An 18,871-nucleotide genomic window follows, 5' to 3' on the forward strand; every position below is an offset into this window, starting at 1 on the left:
CCCTGCTATTTCCCACCAGACTCAGTTATCCATAATGGCTCTACTATATTCTTTACAAGCGCAGAAGAGGCGCATGACTGGGCGGACCAGCACTGGCCGCAGCTGTCCGGAACAGAGACTGCACGAGAGCGGAGGCGGAGGGTGCCGCGACTCAGGAGGCGCAACTCAAACGAGGGCGGAAAGGAGGGAACGCTAGTGCAGGGAGTCCCACTCTGGACTTCCCGGATTTGGAGCAAATTATGCAGGAGCGCTGGGACGCTCTACGGATAGTGACAGTACTACAGGCCTCTCCGCCCCCGGACGACTTGGATCGAGCTTGCACCTGTTCTCATCTGCGGGAGAGGAGGACAGTGACGAGACATCGTCTAGGGGAGTTTAATCATGCTACCTCAGGTCACCCCCCAGGCAGCGAATCTCATAACTTGAATACACTATGCGTCTCAAGGGAGATGGCGGCTGGCTGAAACAACACAGACTGAGCTCACCGGGGGACCCACTCCCACCCTCTCTCCTGGGATGCTGTGGACTGTTGAGAAGTGAAGCGTCCCGCAGGGCCCAACGCACCACGCACCTAGTAACTGCCCAGGCTGCCGCCGATACACTGTCAAGGATACCCGCAGCAGATAGGCACAGGGCAGCCCCACTAACAGCTTCCCAGCCCCCTACAAAGCTGCAGCTTCCCGATGCTGCTCAAGCAACATCGTCCCGACGATTCCCTGAACCAGATTAAGTACACTGATCCTTCCCAAGCCCGTCCAAGGGCCAACCTCGCACGCACGCACCACCACCACCCCATGGTTATTTTGTTGGCACTCCCTTCTTCAGGAGAGCCAGTTTGGACGTATCTCTCCCAGCGATAGGTCCCAAGTATTGGGACTGTTTCCTGACCCCAGTTCTTAGTTTACCCACCCCATGTACCATGACCTCTCGTTACCTCCCACATAAAGGGCGGGGGCGTTCACCCACAGCTCCACATAGCTTCGCGAGTAACACCCATTGGCAAGGGATGGGAGGCTACGCGCCCCCGGAGACCCAACACTGCTGCAACACGACTTATCACCCGCCGTGACACACACGGATTCCACTTTTTTAACCCTAAATGTGAGGGGGATGCACACGATCAGGAAACGATAACAAGTGCAGATCATTTCCCTACAAGAGACACACCTCACTCGTGAGGAATTGGGCAAACTCCAGAAGAAATGGCGGGGCACATTCTGTGCCACGACCTACTCCGTCTTCGTGCGAGGAACGCTGGTCTGGATTCGGCCCGGAATTCCCTTTCGCGAAACCAGCAGAAAGGTGGACCCCGAGGTAAGCTACGCGCTGCTAGAGGGGTTACTAGATGGGCAGCCCATCCTCATAGGTAGCATCTATGCCCCCAACATAGACCAGACACCTTTCTGGGGGACCCTAACAAGCACCCTGGCGCGATTTGCATCCTCCCCGTGGTTACTACGAGGGGACTACAACTGCTCCCTAGATCTTGCACTAGATCGATCCTACCCTCCCACCAAACACTCCCCAGCCCACACACACAAACAGCAGGACTCTGCGCTTGGGCCACCCACTGGTCCTTAACGGATGTGTGGCGACACACACACACCTGACTACCAAAATTTACTCATTCCATTCTATCCCCCACAACTTACGAGTTTGTTCAGACCGCTTCATGTGCACACAGTCTATTCTCCCACGCATTTGTCACTCGGACTACTTGGGTAGGGTCATATCGGACCATGAAGCGCATGTCGTGACTATAGCATGGCGCCCACCGACACCACTGATCCCTACATAGCGCTTCCCCAAAGACTGCCTTACAGACCCGGTGTTCCAACATGAGCAGTCGGAAACCATCCAACACTACTTAGCTGAAAACACGGGCACTACACCAGCTAGATCATTCGATTGGGACGCCTTCAAGGTAGTCTTATGGGGAGCATGCTTCCGACAAATTACAGGAGTGAGGCAAACACTAGAGAGGGCTGTACAAACCACAGAACAACAAGTAGCGCAGTTATCTAAGGCAGCAGATCAACAGGAGCTCCCTCCCGCGCAAATGGCAGAGGTCAAAACCAAATACGAGGAGGCGAGTGCTGACCTACGGCGATATAATTTTCGTGCATACACCACCAGAGTCCACAATGAAGGGAACCGTGTCAGCACCCTACTAGCTTGGCTCATTAGACTAGACACGCAAGCACAGCCTATCGCCGGCATTCGAAACGCTGTTGGGGTAGTAGTATACACGCAAGCTGACATTCTATCAGCCTTCCACGACTACTACACCACACTTTACAAGGAACTGATGCAGGACAGGGGGGAACATATTCGTAGTATGCTAACCGCAGACACCATAGCCCAAATAACAGATGAGGAGCGGACAACATTAGACGCTCTACTCACAACAGCTGAGATCAAATCGGCCATTCACCGCCTGGCTAAAAACAAGGTTCCAGGTGATGATGGTTTCCCCATAGAATTATACTCCACATTCTCTCAGCAACTGGTCCCCCAGCTTGATGCCGTCTTTCAAGAAGCGTTGGAGGTAGGGTTACTCCCTCAATCTATGTGGGAATCTGTGCTGGTGATGTTCCCCAAACCCGATCGAGACCTCCTACTTCGGGCCTCTTATCACCCCATCACCCTCCTGACCACGGATTGCAACGTGCTAGGGAGGCTCCTAGCGGACAGAATCACAGAGGTACTCCCCAGACTGATACACTCGGACCAGAGCGGATTCGTCCCTGGAAGAAATACCTCCCAAAATATACGCCGGCTGTTCCAGATCCAGGAGAGTGTGCGGGGCAGGTTCCCACATGTGGTGTGCCTTGTGCTGGATCTCGAGAAAGCATTCGATACCATTGCATGGCAGTATTTATTTGAGGTGCTCCAGAGGGTGGGCTTGGGGCCCCAATTTATAGCGTACACCCGGCTCTTGTACACTGACCTTACCACGTGGGTTAGAATAGGTCGGCACATTTCATCCCCCATTTCGATCATGCGCGGCACGTGCCAGGGCTGCCCCCTGCCCCGTCATATTTGCCAATGCCATGGAACCACTGGCGGCACGACTACGTGCAGTGGGCAAGCATTCAGGAATTCCGTTGGGAGGCTGCACACATAGCATATCCCTATATGCGGATGATCTCCTCATATATCGGAGATATCACAGCAGACCTCACTACTCTCTGGACCACGCTCGCAGACTTCGAGAGGGCCACAGGGCTAAGGGTGAATTGGAATAAATCATCTATCCCCTGCACCCAAATGTATCCCACAGAGAAATTAGGCTAGGACATGCCACACTAGCATGGATGGGGTACGCCCCGTAATACTTGGGTGTCAGACTCTACCACCTCGGGACCTCTTGAAAGGCAACCACTACCGAGCCCTTCAAGGGCTTAAAAGCCAAATTAGCTTCTGGCGGACCCTACCCTTAGCCCCCATAGGGAGGGTAGCATTATCCAAAATGATTATGGTACCCCGGCTCCTTTATTACTGAGCTAATGTCCCGGTCGTCCCACCGCTAGTCTCCTTGATCTGGGGGAAGGGCTGATGCAGAGTGGCCCTATCAGCCCTGCAGCTGCCCTGTGATAAGGGTGGGATGGGTGCCCCGTCCTTTAAAGCCTATTTTTTGGCAGCACAACTGCAGTGGCTGTCGCGCTGGACAGTGCATCGCAACCTCGGGGAGACGGACTCCCAGGAGGGACAGGTAACAGTCCCGGAACTAACCTGAATACTCCTCCCAGGGACCAAACCCAACACTGCTCATCCATTGTTGGTCAATGTGGCCAGTTCCTGTACCCTACGGATTCACCGTCTGTCCAAGGGGGCACCAATGTAATCCCCATTACTGCCACTAGTAGGCCTCCCCAAGGGGCAAGGGTACTACACCGCAGGGGAGCTCAGAATTTGGACTGCGCACATGCTCGCTGAAGCCCTATTCACCGACTGCCAGCTGACATCGTTCGCAGGGTTGGCCAAAGAAAGCGGGCTCTCGGTCGGTCAATTCCTGCTACACCATCAGCTGGTGGCGGACTGCAGACGGACCTGGGACCTTGGGGATGGAGAACCCAAGACACACCCGTTACTGCACACATTACTACACATGGGGACAGGCAGACATCACGTTACGTGGATCTATAAATCCATTATGGAACTAACACATGCACCACGGACGTGATTACGGCTCCGCAGGGAGGAGGCTTTGGCCAAGCCCTCCATGATAGAGAGTAGCTTATAGCCCGAGAACTCCACAAAAAGTGTCCCGCAAGCAAAGATTTAAAAATGTCCAGTTCAACGTGCTACACCAAGCTTATCTCACACTGGCACAGCGTAAACGCTTTTACCCGACATCCCGCTTTCACTTCCCCCGCTGCCACACTCCGAATGCCCCATTCATCCACATGTTTTGGACATGCCTCACGATACAAACCATTTGGGCTACGGGAACACACTACAATACGAACAGTCACAGGTCCGACAGATTTCAACACGTGGGAAGCATTCACCCTTGGCATCTGTAAGCGCAAGAAGCAAAAGAAGGTAGAAACCAAATTTGCCATGCTGGCCGTACTTTTAGGAAAACGCAGTATAGCAATGCACTGGCGCTCACCTGGTGGGTCGCGGCCGAAGAAGACATCATTTGGCAGAAGGAAGCTTGTGGCATGCGACGGTAACCTATTTCATTGGAATGGGCGAAGCTCCTTCATGAATTCAAGCAAGCACTAAATACTGGCGGAGAACCACCACAAACCACCCAGATGGAACTAGAGTCAGGCGCATTGACCCTTCCAAAATGTCCCCTCCTCTACACTGGCTCACCCCCCAGGCCACTCTCAGAGGATCGCACCGTTAGTAATTTTGGAAATCATTACCCGCAGTTAGCGTAACAGGGAGCTGTGCCACACCTACCCCCACCCCAAGCCCCCGCCCGTTCCATCACTTCCCGAGTTTTAAATCCCAAGTTCAGTTAAGAACCAGGATTACCATTTAGCACTATCCCATACAGGGTACAAAGGACTAGTGACTGTCATACCGGTATGGGTGACACAGCAACCCAACCAACAGCCTCTTCAAGGATGATTCTCGGCATCTCACCTAGAGGCGGAGAGGCATTCCCCCTCCCCCCAATCAACAGACGCTTGGCTATCTAAAACATAAATGTTGACATCAACTGTATTGCCGCAGCAGATGAATCTGATTATTGTATTACATGTATTATACTAAAATCCAATAAAAAGGGTTTACACAAAAAAGTAGCCTTAGGAAAGTGTTGGAACGATTCAGGGGTCCCTCCCGGAGGAGGGGCTGGACAGTGGGGAGAATACTCCCATGTCCTTTGGCGCTTCGCGCCAGAGCGGGAGCCAACAACTCCCTGATCTGGTTGAACTGGAGTATGCAAGACGGACACTAAATGTGCCCTTCAAGCAGTCCCAATACACAAAGTCCTGTCTGGGAGGTGGTCACACCTCCCTGTGACAGGATACCTATTGTCCTGCCTTCCTCTGCTCGAGCTTGGCTCAGCAGCAAGAGGGCATAATCATGTCTCAAGTCGTCAGCAGCCATAATTTGCTGTCCGGGTCTAGAAGACTGGTACTGGGATCACAGAGTGCTTCCCTGAGGAGCTTTATAGTGCATGGAATCATACCTTCCACACCATTTACGGTGTGGGGGTATGATTCCAACATGCTTGATACCCAACACAACAGGGTTTGTTACAGCTAGTTTAGAGATGGTCATTGTGTAATGATGCGTAGACACTCTATATATCTTAATGGCTGATGCACTTACAACCCGGGAGAATGGACTCCGATGGTTGTAGGGGTGTCCTGCTCAGGCAGGGGCACCCTCACACTTAGAGCCGAGCACCCTGCCTTCAGGATTGAAAGGCTGGCCTTAGGGGTGACTTGTAGGTTTTAAGTGCAGTGACCTCAGAGATACAGAACTTATATCTATTGTAAGTGGTGCTAGCACCAGCTTACAAAGGCTGCAGTGGCAGGTCTGTAGTCACAATTTGAGTGGTCTCTCATGGGTGGCATAATGCATGCTTCAGGCCATGGGAGACCCCTGGTGTACCTATGCCCTGGGTACCTTAGTACCATAGATCAGGGACTTAGCAGAGTACACCAGTTAGCCAATCTGGACTTTCCCTATGTACTCACCATGCCCAGTTTAGGGAAGCAGCTGATTAGCAAGATTCCAGTCAGACTAGTCAGTAGAACATCATGACGCCAGCAAAACGTGGGGGTGACAATGAAAGCAGATCCTACTTTCCTACAATACCATTGTAAAGTATTTTACTGCTTTTACAAACACAATTTACTGTACCTGAAAAGTGTTGCTATTTTCATACTGGTACTTACCTACTACTGAGTTTCTCTTAGTACTAGAAATAAGTCACAAAGTAATATTTTTGATACAAAACAATTGGTCTTGGATTCAGTCTTTGATTGTGTGTAACAAATGCTTAACAAAGCCCTCTGATAAGCCTAACTGCTTGACCACACTACCACAAATAGAGCTTTTAGTGTTATCTACTTAAGCCTCTGGGGATTCACTGGACTCTGTGCACAGTATACCTTACTTTGGTATAGTATATACAGAGCCAGCTTCGTACAGAGATTTCATTGAAGATCATCATATCTGTCTTAAACAAAAGTCCTCTCCTCACAGAAATATTCTACCATATAACCCCAATGCACCTATTTTGAAAAATATTCCATTAACCTAACACGATATAAATGAGACCTATGTGACTAGTTTTATTGAAGAGCTCTTGACGTAATGATAAACATATCATTTTTAAAACATTTGTGTGTTAACTTTAAATATTTGTTATAATACACCAATTGTAAAAAAATAAATAGGATTTCTTTCTTCACAGATGGGCCCATTTCTTCATTTCTCCTTTAATGATACAAGATGCAATTGAACGAGAAGTTGAAGCTGTTGATAGCGGTGAGACTTGGTTTTAATATATATATATATATATGTTTAAGAGAATTATTTCTAACAGTGAAAACAGTGGCATTATCAGAATAATTGTATTAATCTATTACATAATTATACACAGAGAAGCACAGGTGGTGGTATAATGTGATAACCAATCTCAAAATGTGGCCAGGTGTCAAGTAGTCATATGTTCAGTCCTCTTCTATTAGAGACTTTTTTTTAAAATAAATTGTTTTCGTTATGATTAACTTATGTCCACCATTGCAACAGCGTACAACAGAATAGAATTAATATCATGGCTTTGGAACATATACGTCAATTAGAATAGTTTCATTGCCTAGGTATTATGCATTTTTCAATCCAGGGCACCTGTAATAAACGGAACTCTATTGGCAATTAAAAAAGTTGATTGTAAGTTAAGGATAAAACAAAGCTGGCTCAATTAGCACTGTAGCATAACAAGGTGTAGATTAGTTAGGTACCCAGGCTGGTTGACAAAGAACATCAACTCATAAAAACTAAGTAGGGTAGAGAAGTGCTCAGGAGTTTAAAAAAGAGTGGCAGACTGCGATTTAACAAAAGCTAATGTTCAAATTCCTTGGGAGCTGCCAGGTGGGGAACATACAACTCTCCTCCGCTGGTGAAGTGTAAATTGCCAGGATATGGCTGAGCGGTTGTAGTGGGCAGAGTGTAACTGGGCAGAGGAGAGTTAGGCAGACTCATTGTGGTTGGATGGTATGGAAGCCCATTCTGTTGGTGTTTTCTTCGTTCTGAGGGAGTCAAGAGCGGCAGCCACAGTTTGTCCCATTTGCTTGCGATAGGGTGCTTGCAAATACCACTAACCTCTCCACTAAGAGTTGTGCCTTCCACCTCTGCCCAGTGTAGTAGGTCTCTACCCATTTATCCAGAAAGGGGCTAGGCCTATTGCAATTTACTGGTGATGGCGCACTTCACCAGCAAGAGTGCCAAGTCGAGAAAACCATAGTGCTGCCTTCATATTTTTAGACCACTTAAAGATTTCCAGCATGCAGATCTCCTAGGACTCCAACTTTGAGAGGCCTGTTAGCTTCACAATCTTGGAAAAGACTCCCAATCTCACAGTGACCGTGCCGGGCATCGCCATAGCATGTGGTAGAAATCCACTGATGTAGCTCTGCAGTGGGCACAGGCTGTATCAGCTGCGGGAAATAGGTGATTCATTTTGGACGACAAATGGTAGACTCTCTGTAAAATAAAATATTGCTTTCATTGATAACGGGCATTGCAAGATACTTTGTGTGGGTGTACAAGGCCTGGCTTCATTCCGTCTTGTATAGTTCATTTAGAACTCAAGTTCCCAGGTATGTCACAAGGTTTACGGGGGGAGCCAAGTTTGGGCTAGAATAGTTTTGTAAAGTCCTCTAACCGTTCTGTGTCCCCTTTCTAATGCTTCTTTGTATCAGAGTGGGGGGTGGGGTGCCAATTTTGCGATTGATGATTGTCCAGCAATTGGGAAGACTATGTAAGAAACAGACATATGTACAAGAGACATTTTGGCAAACCAAGGTGAGTAGTGACTCCATTTACACGTCTTTGGTTCCGACCAACTCAGACTATGAAAAACTTAGCACCAAGTGCAGTCTTTCAGCACGGGACTCTTGGGGTAACACTGCGAGCAGTCCAAGTTGTGTCTCTGAGTTGGTGTGGTGGTAGATGCTCAGAACCGGACAGTAACACTGTAGAACTCCGTCATGACAGTCTAGCCCAGTGCTTTAGATTAATAAAAAAGGAAGAGCACTTTGTTGGACTAACCATGTAATACAAAACAAATAAATATACAAGGGGACAAAAGGTTCTAATGAGATGCTGCTGTAAAGGTTATAGCTATCTATTAAGGCTAATGACATGTGCAGACTTACAGTGAGAAGTGCAAACAATTAGCTTTGTCTGTAGCCCACAGGCTGTCTCTAAAAGGACCTACTCTAGAACGCGGTCACCCTCTGCAATGTCTATTCTGGTCAAAATCGACCATGAGCAGTAGGTACACTTGGAATCTTCAGTGCAGCTCACCATGCTTAAAATGGGGCATGCAGGGAGAACCGCTCCAGCTTTCTGATGACCTTCTGCAATATCTTTACAGCCATTATGATTTCTGAGCAGTTCCCTGTTTCAAGGCACTGCAAGTAGTCTTCTCCTCTGGGCAAACCTCCTCCTACCAGTAGGACATCTGCTCTCCTATGTCAGTAGGCCAGGTAGATTCCTTTCCAAATAAGACTTGCAGGTGTCCTCCAGCCAGTAGTTCCAGATTTCAGATAATGTTCACTCACCTTTGGAAGGTTAACTGTCAGTGAAACTAGTCCTGAATCTCATGAATTTCCCTGACAGTCTACATTGTGTTACCTCTTCCATTAATGAGATATTCTGCAAACATTTGAGAAAGCTGTCCTTTACCAGATTGGGTTTGTGGATTCCACTGTTACAAGAGATTCAGTCTTTAAGATTGAAGGCAGGCAGGTCCTTTGGGGTTTTTGAGGTTGCTGGCTGCAGGACACAGCGGGATTTCGCATTAGCAGGGTCGAGGTGGAGACAGGCCGGTAGGGCTGGGCCCAAGTCAGTGGGTGTCTTCCTCTTGTTAGCTTTGGCACGGCTGTTCGGTCCTTCTTTTCTTCTGGTCTTGTCTTGATCTGAAGAGGCAAGGTTCGGGGTGCCCCGTAAATACTAGATTTAGAGGTGTTAAGTGTTTAGGGTAAAGGTAGGGACCAGTGGGTCCCTTCCCTGAGGTGGTTACACCCCCTATTATTCCACCCTCCAGTGGGAGGAGGGCATATGCCTCACTCTGGTTGTCTGGGTCACCCCAGCTGCAACATGGCGGGGACTGGGAGTTGTGCTTCACCTCGCCTCCCCCACCTAAGGGGTGGAGTTGGCAGAGGTGGGCACACCTCCCTCCCTCACTTGATTTTCCCGCCGGTCCAGTGGGGAACAGTTTGCTGGGAACAGCAAGTGGCCTGGGAAAGCTCATAAAGACGACAGGCCTGTGAAGCTTCACCTTCGTGGACCCTGCCCATCCTGGGGTAGGAGGCTTGGCACCTCGTCCCAGGATGTGCATTGTTTCAGACCCCCAAAGCAGCAGGCTCCTGACCCAGAGGTCCAGAAACATGTCTGGTGGTGGCGGCAGCTGAAAGCAGCCACTCAGTCTGGACACTAGTAGTAGGTCGTTTTTCAGGGAGCATCTCTAAGATGCCCTCTGTGTGCATTTTTAATTAAATCACACACTGGCATCAGTGTGGGTTTAATGTGCTGAGAAGCTTGATACCAAACTTCCCAGTTTTCAGTGTAGCCATTATGGTGCTGTGGAGTTCGTAATGACAAACTCCCAGCACCATGTACTTTTAACTCTTAATGACAGCACTGCACTTACAATGTCTAAGATTGGATTTAGACACTGTAGGGGTACATGGCTCATGGACCTGTACCCTCACCACTGGTTTAGTGCACCCAGCTAGAGGGGTGACTGACCTATGCCAGGGCAGTTGGTTACAGGCATGGCACACTGGGATGTGAGCCATGTCAACTCTCCACTTTGTTCTGCACCAAGAAACGCAGCCTTCAAAAGGGGGGGGGTGTGTGTGGGTGTGTGTGTGTGTGTGTGTGTGTGTGTGTGTGTGTGTGTTTGTGTGTGTGTGTAGGTAGGTAGGTAGGTAGGTAGGTAGGTAGGTACAGGGGCTCTAAGGGTGGCACAATAAGTGTTGAAGCCTTTAGAGTCCTTCCCTGGTCACAGTGCCCTGGGTACCTGTGGTACAATTTACCAGGGGCTGACCTGTGGCCAGAGATGCCAATTGGGTTTAGCCTTCAGTGCAGTTTTAGGGAAAGAATATGGGTACCTGATTAGCAGGAGCCCAGGGCACACTCAGTCAAAGCACATGCAAAAAGTGGGGGCAAACATGCAGAAAGAGGGCATAAAAAAGTGGGGGCAAACATGCAGAAAGAGGGCACTTTCTCACAGGTAAACAAAGCAAACAGAAGTGCACCACTTTTACAATCCTATTTTTAGCTTGAAATATATCTACAATGTTCCAGAAGTAGTTGAAATTCTTCTCTTCATTAATGTATTGTCAATTTGTATCAGAAAAGTCAGCCAACGCCTTTCATCCACATACATGTGGACTTCTTCAGGGCTGTAATAAGATAGGTGTACATTTAAATAAGTACTAACAAGACAGGGGACTGAATAACATTAACAATATAAGTCAAATAAATACATGTATACAGTCCTGTAACCACAACATATAATGCTAAAAAAAGACCAGCATATATAGGTTAAGTACCATTATGTCGGTACAGGGGAAAGGTGACACTTCTGGAGAAAAAATAGTAAGAAGAGTACTCCCAAACAACGTATCATCTACTGTCGTTGTTCTTTGTTACTCATTCTGTACATTTTGGATAAAAGAGACCAAACGGGATTAGGTGGTTTCCTCAAAGGTCAACACACCGCAATTATGTGTTTTTAACAAGGTTTTTTGAGCAACTTTAAACAACACCTGGTGAAAATAGTCCATTTTACTCCGTGTTACTACTTTAGTGTCTGTATCCCATGAAATGCCAGTTAATGATGATGACCAAAAGTTAGAGAAGATACCAGTCCAGCAAAGTGAATAGAAAGAACTAATATTGAGGGAGAGTGTGCAATTATCTTAAAAATTGGCAGGATACAAGGCACTAATAGTGGATACGTGCCACTAGAAAAATAACAGCTATCCGTCCATATGTGCGGAAGAGAATTAATTTTGTAGGCCTATTCATATGCAGTCGTTAAGAGTATAATGTGAATCCGTAAAAAGCTCCATCGGATGGATATAAGGCAGGATGATAAGTAAGTTTCATAAAGGGATGTGTACTGGAAGAGACCAGGTTGGGGGGGTACAGTCAGAAAATACTGATTGTGCATACCCAATGAGCCGAAGGCTTGTTGAGACAATCTTGAGAGTTCCAAATTCCACTGTTTGGTAAAGTTTGTCTTGTAAACACTATTTATCATTGAGCAACATTTTTGTTTTTATTTCTTGTCGATATATGGAAGAGGGGAAAGGATCCGCTCCTCGGCCAACGCCTGTGGATAAAGAGAGAGGGAACTATTACTGAAGTTCTGAAGGAGTGGTTGCCCAGTTAGCCCTTTCTAGTGCAATCAGCAATATATACTCTGTATGTGGCCCCTGTAGAGTGACGATCCGGGATCCAGCCTTCATCCTGCACTCGTGTGGAGAGAACAAACGCTATATTGATGTTACAAACTGATTTTAAGAGAATTTGGCTAGTCAGCCCATTTACTAAGCATAATCAACCATGTCTATGTTAAGAATATGTAGGTATACTACCATCTGAAAAAGACAATTAGTTATAGATTTTTTACCTTGTGAATTGCCCCCAAGCGGTAGACTGGATCCGGAGGATTTTCATCAGCAGTACCCCTGCACGTTGAAAGGTGGCTCCTAGTTCGTTGTCATGGTTGCTGGGATGACGTTGCAGCAGCTACTTAGATGCCGCCCTCGCGCGCTGTCAGTTCTTTCTTTTTCTGCGCCAGCCTGCGCAGATCCGGAGAGAGTGGTACCTCCAATCACTTTTTGACTGACTTTTTTGAGCGACTTTTGTCAACACAGTTTTGAATCCTCAACTCCTGGTGCTTGTAGGGATGCCTTTTTTCAAGGCTTGCGGCTCCTGCCGATGGTTGATGTAGGTGACTGATCCGCACTGCGGGAGCCTGTTCTGCCTGGAACACAACCACAACTCCAACTAGTGTTCCGGCTGCCGGACCATGAATCCGAAGTCTTTGCGAGAGCGGTCCCGAAAGTTTCTCGAGGCCCGCCAGCCTGCTTCACGCCGTTGAAGGTCATGGTCGTGCGGGAGGTCGAGGAGCCACCACCACCAGTCCTCTTCAAAGTCTTCGCACTCCTCAGGTAAGTTGAAGCACAAGAAGAAGTCAAAGATGCATCGTCTCTCTCCGACTTCTCCCCGTCCATCGGCTGCTGCGATGAGGGATGTGGCCGGTGTCCTTCCCACGGCTCCGCCTGCGGAGCTCGCTGATGCGACGAGGGATGCGGGCGGTGACCCTCCCGTGGCTCCACCTGCGAAGCTCGCTGGGTCAACTCAGAGTTTCCCTCCCTTCCCAGGACCCAAAGCGACCCCTGCCCAGCTTTGAAGCTTTTATGGAGTGATGCTTGCCATCTTGGGGCAGCCCTACTCCGCTGGCGCACCTTCGGGCCCGGTGGACTCTGCTGGGGGTCCTGGGCCTTCGACACCGGCAACTCTGGCCCAGACACCGCATGGTCCCCTTGGATTGAGGCCTCGATCCGGATCGGCGCTGGTTGACCTTGTAATTCCTCCTTCGGTCCTGATTCCACCAGCACCGCATCCACAGCCGACGCGGGTTGTGTCACAGGCCGGTGTTGACCCCTGCCTCCACCCTGACGTGGACACAGAGCCCGGACCGACGTCAACCGACACCGGAGTCTGCGCAGACAGGTACTTTTGTACTCTTGTTCTACCCTGGTGTTCCTTTCAGGCCAGATTGGCAACCAGAGGAGGGTGAGGAGGACTGGGAGGGCTCTGAAGACCCTTTGACTGACCAGTCGGAACATAACATGGACTGGAAAGAGGAGCCGGGGGAAGCCAGTGGTCTGGATATCTCCCCAGACCGTGGCATGTTGTCTCCTCCTACCATGGCTACGAAGGAGGGAGCTTCCTAAGCTGTGGTGTTGCATAGGGCGGTTGAGGCTCTAAACCTCGAGCTACCTACTGTGGCAGACAGGACTAACCTCCCGACAGAGGTGCTTCAACTGGCATCGAGCTCTTTGGAGCCCCTGCTGCCGTTTAATGAAGCCCTAACTGACATCCTTTTGGGCACCTGCTCCAGGCCTAACACAGGGGGTCCTGTGGATAGGATGATTGCCCTACGCCACCGCCCAGCCCAGGGCGACCACACTTTCCTCTCCCAACATCCCACCCCATAGAGCTTGGTGGTCCAAGCTTCAACGTCCAAAGACGCATTCCTTAACACACCACCTGATAGGGAATCCAAAAAGCTGGACCACCTTGAGAAGACGTTTTCGTCCTCCAGCTGGGACTGCGTCGGTAAACACTGCATGTCTGTTGGGCCATTACACCCACTCTGTGTGGGATACGGTAGCGCAGGTGCTGCCCTAGTGCCCGGAGGAGGCCTGGGCCATGCTCTCCCATGCAGTCACCGAGGGGAGAGACGCAGCCCAGTTTACCATATGATGTGGGCTGGACACCGCTGACTCTCTAGGCAGAACGATTTCAACGTCAGTTGCCCCTCAACGCTATGCCTAGCTGAGGTCGACTGGCTTTTCAGGGGATGTCCAAGCTACCCTTATGAACATGCCCTTTGATGGCCTGTTCGGCGACAAAGCAGACAAGGCGCTGGAGCGCTTCAAGGACTCTCGGGCTACAGCCAAGTCCCTGGGCCTCTCTACCACTCGCCCTACGCAGTCTGCTTTTCGCTCCTTTCGTGGCTATGGAAAGGGTGCCCGTCACATTCCACCCAGAGCCACAGGCTGGCACAAGCTGTTCAGCCCCTGTGCGGCTAGGGACGTGGGACCCACCGTCGTGGGTCTGGAGCGTGCCAGTCCACCACCGCCCCCTCTGCAGCAGACTCCAAACCCTCCTCGTCCGACATTTCAGGGCCACCAATCGCCTGTGGGCAGCAGGATTCGAAATCACCTCCCCCACTGGCGCACCATCACGTTGGACAGGTGGGATTTGCAAAAAGTCCAAAGGGGCTACTCCCTCCCCTTCGAGACTACCCCCCGCCAGCCATGCCACCTCAGTACCATCGCATTTCGGAGGATCATCTGGCTCTTCTTCAACAGGAAGTACAGCTCTCTTGGCCAAGGGAGCCATCAAGCTAGTTCCTGCCCCAGAAGTAGGTTGTGGCTGTTATTCCCACTACTTTCTGGTGCCCAAGAAGTACAAGGGCCTGCGTCCTATCTTGGATCTCAGGAACGTCAACCGCTTCCTCCGGAAGCAGTTGTTCAAAATGTTGACGCTAGCTCTGGTCCTTTCTGCCCTCAACCCTGGAGGCTGGATGGTAGAGTTGGACTTGCAGGACACCTATTTTCACATCCCCGTCCTGCCTGCCCACTAGGCGCTACTTGCGGCTCACGGTAGGCCACAAGCACTTTTAATGTACCGTGCTCCCCTTAGACCTTACCGGCGCCCCTCTGGTGTTCACGAAAGAGATGGCGGTGGTCACAGATCATCTGCACAGATTGAAGGTGGGCTCGCCCCAAGCTGTTGTCTCCCACCTCCAGACAACTGAGGATCTCCTGCATTCTCTGGGGTTTTCTATCAACGTACTGATGTCACACCTGACTACCTCTCAGAAGCTCTTCTTCATCGGAGCGGTTCTGGCCACAAAGCAGTTTCGGGTCTCTCCTCCCGAGCAGGAAGTCCGGACTATTCAGGCTGATTCCGATCTTTCAGCCTCTATTCCGGGTTTCGGTCATGGTGACCCTGCGGCTACTGGGCCTGATGGCCTCCTGCATCCTGCTGGTGGATCATGCCAGATGGCATATATGGGTTCTGCAGTGGGACCTGAAGTTCTAGTGGGCACAGCATTAGGGGAACATGTTCAATTGCGTCCAGAACTCGGAGGGCACTGCACGCCAATTGCTGTGGTGGCTAACGAACTGGTATTGGGTCAACAGCAGATCCCTCTCCCTTCTCCAACCAGAGTTCACAGTGGTGACCAATGCATCACTTCTGGGATGGGGAAGGCACACGGCGGTGGCGGAGATCAGAGGCCTCTGGTCTTTGGTGGAGTACGGGCTCCACATCAACCTTCTGGAGCGTCTTGCACTCAAAGCATTCCTTCCCTCTGTCTGGGGAAGAGTAGTGCAGGTGTTCACAGACACCTCCACCTTCATGTGGTTCTGCAACAAATCGGGTGGGGTGGGGTTGTGAACCCTATTTCAAAAGGCTCTCAGTCTGTGGACATGGCTGGAACATCAGGGCGTATCCTTGGTTGTTCGACACCTGACCGGTTCCCTGAATGCCACAGCGGACAAACTCAGCCGCAGGTGCATGATGGATCACGAATGGCGTCTTCTCTCGGACGTGGCGCAAGGTCTCTTTCAGCAGTGGGGAGATCCTTGGTTAGATCTATTCGCCACCGAAGAGAACGTGCAATGTATGCAATTGTGCGTGTTGGAATTTCCAAGGTGGAGCTCGCTAGGCAACGCTTTTCGTCGCGAGTGGAGTTGCGGTCTTCTATACGCCTTTCTGCCTATACCACATCTGCCCAGAGTGCTGAAGATCAGGCGCGATCAGGCCCTAGTCATCCTGGGGGCTCCAGATTGGGCACGAAGGTAGGTATCCCAAACTGTTACACATGGCCATCGATCCTCCAATCTGACTGCCTCTTTGAGAGGATCTTCTGTCGCAGCAGCAGGGGACGGTCATCCACCCAAACCTGTCCTGTCTCCACCTCTTTGCGTAGAGATTGTGCGGCGACAGTTGACCGCCTTTGATCTTCCCCCCGAAGTTTGTGATTTTATCTTTGCAGCCAGGCGTCCCTCCACTAAGACGGTATACGCCTGCAGATGGAACAAATTTGTGGCATGGTGCACAGCAAAGGCTGTGGATCCTATTTCTGCCCCTCTTTCTGTGGTTCTCTTGTTCCTCCTTTCTTTGGCCCAGCAGGGCTATGCTCTGGGCAATTTAAAGGGCTACCTCGTGGTCATTTCAGCCTTTGTTAGGCTTCCTGATCAGCCTTCTCTTATCAAGTCCCCTGTTGTAAATCGCTTCCTTAGGGACATGACTCATCTTTCTCCTCCTGTTCCCTTCATAATGCCCCTGTGGGACTTGAACCTAGTTCTAACTTATCTTGTGTGCGCTCCCTTGAGCCGGTACATAACTGTCCTCTTAGGCTTCTGACCTTAAAGACTGGTTTTCTGGTTGCCATCACCTTTGAGCTCCAAACTCTTTCTTCAAAACCTCCTTTTCTGACTGTTCATCTTGCATGGCTCTGCGCTTATGGAGTGGAAAGTTTGGTACAGAACTGATGTCAGCGTGCAGGGGCAGCGTCTAAGTTGCTGCTGCGACGTTATCCCGGCGACCACGATGCCAACGACTAACTTGGAGCTGACCGACGCCACCTTTCGACGCGCAGGGGTACTGGTGACAAATTCTCCAGATCCAGTCTGACTCCTGGGGGTAATTCACAAGGTAAGGAGACTATAACTAATCTATGTCTCTAACAGATCTACTGTTACCGATCGTAAGTAACTTGTTCGACTGGAGCGTGACCATGCGGGTGCAGTGTACACTAAAGATTGTGTCGTCCTATATACTGCAAAGTTATCCCTTTGTGAGTATGTCAAAGGGTATATTTAGCTCAAACTAGGGTGGGGGTGAGTAACCCAAGTCAGTAAACCGTTGGACCCTAGTTAGCCAACAGATTAAGGTATTGAATACAAACATGACAAAAAACTGGTTTGCAGAATTGTTAGAAATGGGGGTCTCTAGTTGGCAGTGGCTGACCACAGTCCAAGTAGGGACCCTTCTTCCTAAGTCAGAGTAAGGGGACTGCACCCTTTGATAACCCCTCCTCAACCCTGTGGTAACGTAGCACGAGCAGCTAGGCTTATCTCAGAGGCAGTGTGTAAAGCATTTATGATCATGCACAGTAACACAGTGGAGGACACTACAAAGGGACACCACACAAGTAGTTATAAAAAAATAAGTATCTTTATATATAGACTTAACACAAGACCAACTACGGTAAAAAGCCACAGTACTGAAAAAGGGGGGTACTCTTGAAAAGCTGGACAGTGAGTTCAAAGTGGGGTTCAATTCAAGGCAGGGGTCTCTGCGACCCTTTTACTTACAAAGTACCTGGATTTCGTAGCAAAACAAGAAAAATGTCGCAAACGAGCTGTAGCGATGATTTTCCCCACGCTAGTCCGGCGATGCATTTAATCCTTGCCGCAAGGGAGGATGATGCGCCGGTTTACGGGTGCGTGCGGGACAAAGCGACAGACTTCTTCACGCTAGGCCAGCGATGCATTGAATCCTTGCCCCAAGGGAGGATGATGCGTTGATCCATTTGCGTGTGCGATCTTGTTGCGACGAAAGAAAATGGCGCCCCGCGAGGGAGCGACGATCCGGGTGCGATGCGAGGAAAATGGCGGACGCACAGCGCCCGCTCTACGATGATCTTGATGCGATGATCCGGGGTTAGCGGGCCTTCGACAAGCCCCCAAACGTGCGATGCGATGATCTCTGGGGTTAGCAAGCACTTAGGGGCCCGCAAGCATGCGATGCGATGATCTCCGGTTTGTGAGCGCTCGGCTGCAGCAGTGCAATGATTTTTCTTACGCTCTTCCGCTGCGGCGGCTCGCAAACGGCGTTAGCGACGATTTTCAGCACTCTTCTCTGTAGTAGAACTAGAGGCCCTGGAACTCACAGGGGTCTCACCTGCAGATGGAAATCCCCACTGGGAGGTATCAGGAGGCTGGTGGGGGGTTCAGATGTGCCTGTGACTCCAGCAGGAGGCTAGCTCTCTTCTAGCCCTTGGGTGATTGCTTAGCAAACTAAAAGTCTCTCAAAAGTCCTTTTCCCTCTTCTTCCAAGTCCAAGGGGAATTACTGCAGGCCAATCCAAGAAACAGCACACAAGCTCAAGGACAGTCCTCTCCTGCAGATTCCTTCAGTAACACGGACAGAGGTTCCTCTTAACATCCAGGAGCAATACCAATATCAGGGGTTTGGGCACAGCTATTTATACCCCAAAAGTCTTTGTTCTCAAAAGTCTCTAGTCACTGAACCCAGCCAGAACCCGTTCTGCTCAGGCCTGGAGCACTTTGTTTACCAGACTGCATCCTTCCTTTCAGAAAGAGGTGTGTGTCTGCCATCAGACA

General features: G+C 50.0%; 1 protein-coding gene across 1 annotated transcript in view; it reads left to right on the forward strand.

Annotated features, from left to right (window-relative positions):
• Positions 1–18,871, forward strand: part of NRDC (nardilysin convertase) — a 2,150,332-nt gene that overhangs the window by 941,892 nt on the left and 1,189,569 nt on the right. The window contains exon 6 of the mRNA XM_078670713.1: positions 6,890–6,963. Within this exon, the coding sequence (XP_078526839.1) occupies positions 6,890–6,963 (74 nt within the window). The remainder of the gene's footprint in view (positions 1–6,889; positions 6,964–18,871) is intronic.

This window comes from Lissotriton helveticus, chromosome 1_2, assembly GCF_964261635.1.
Source record: "Lissotriton helveticus chromosome 1_2, aLisHel1.1, whole genome shotgun sequence".
Classification (NCBI taxonomy): domain Eukaryota; kingdom Metazoa; phylum Chordata; class Amphibia; order Caudata; family Salamandridae; genus Lissotriton; species Lissotriton helveticus.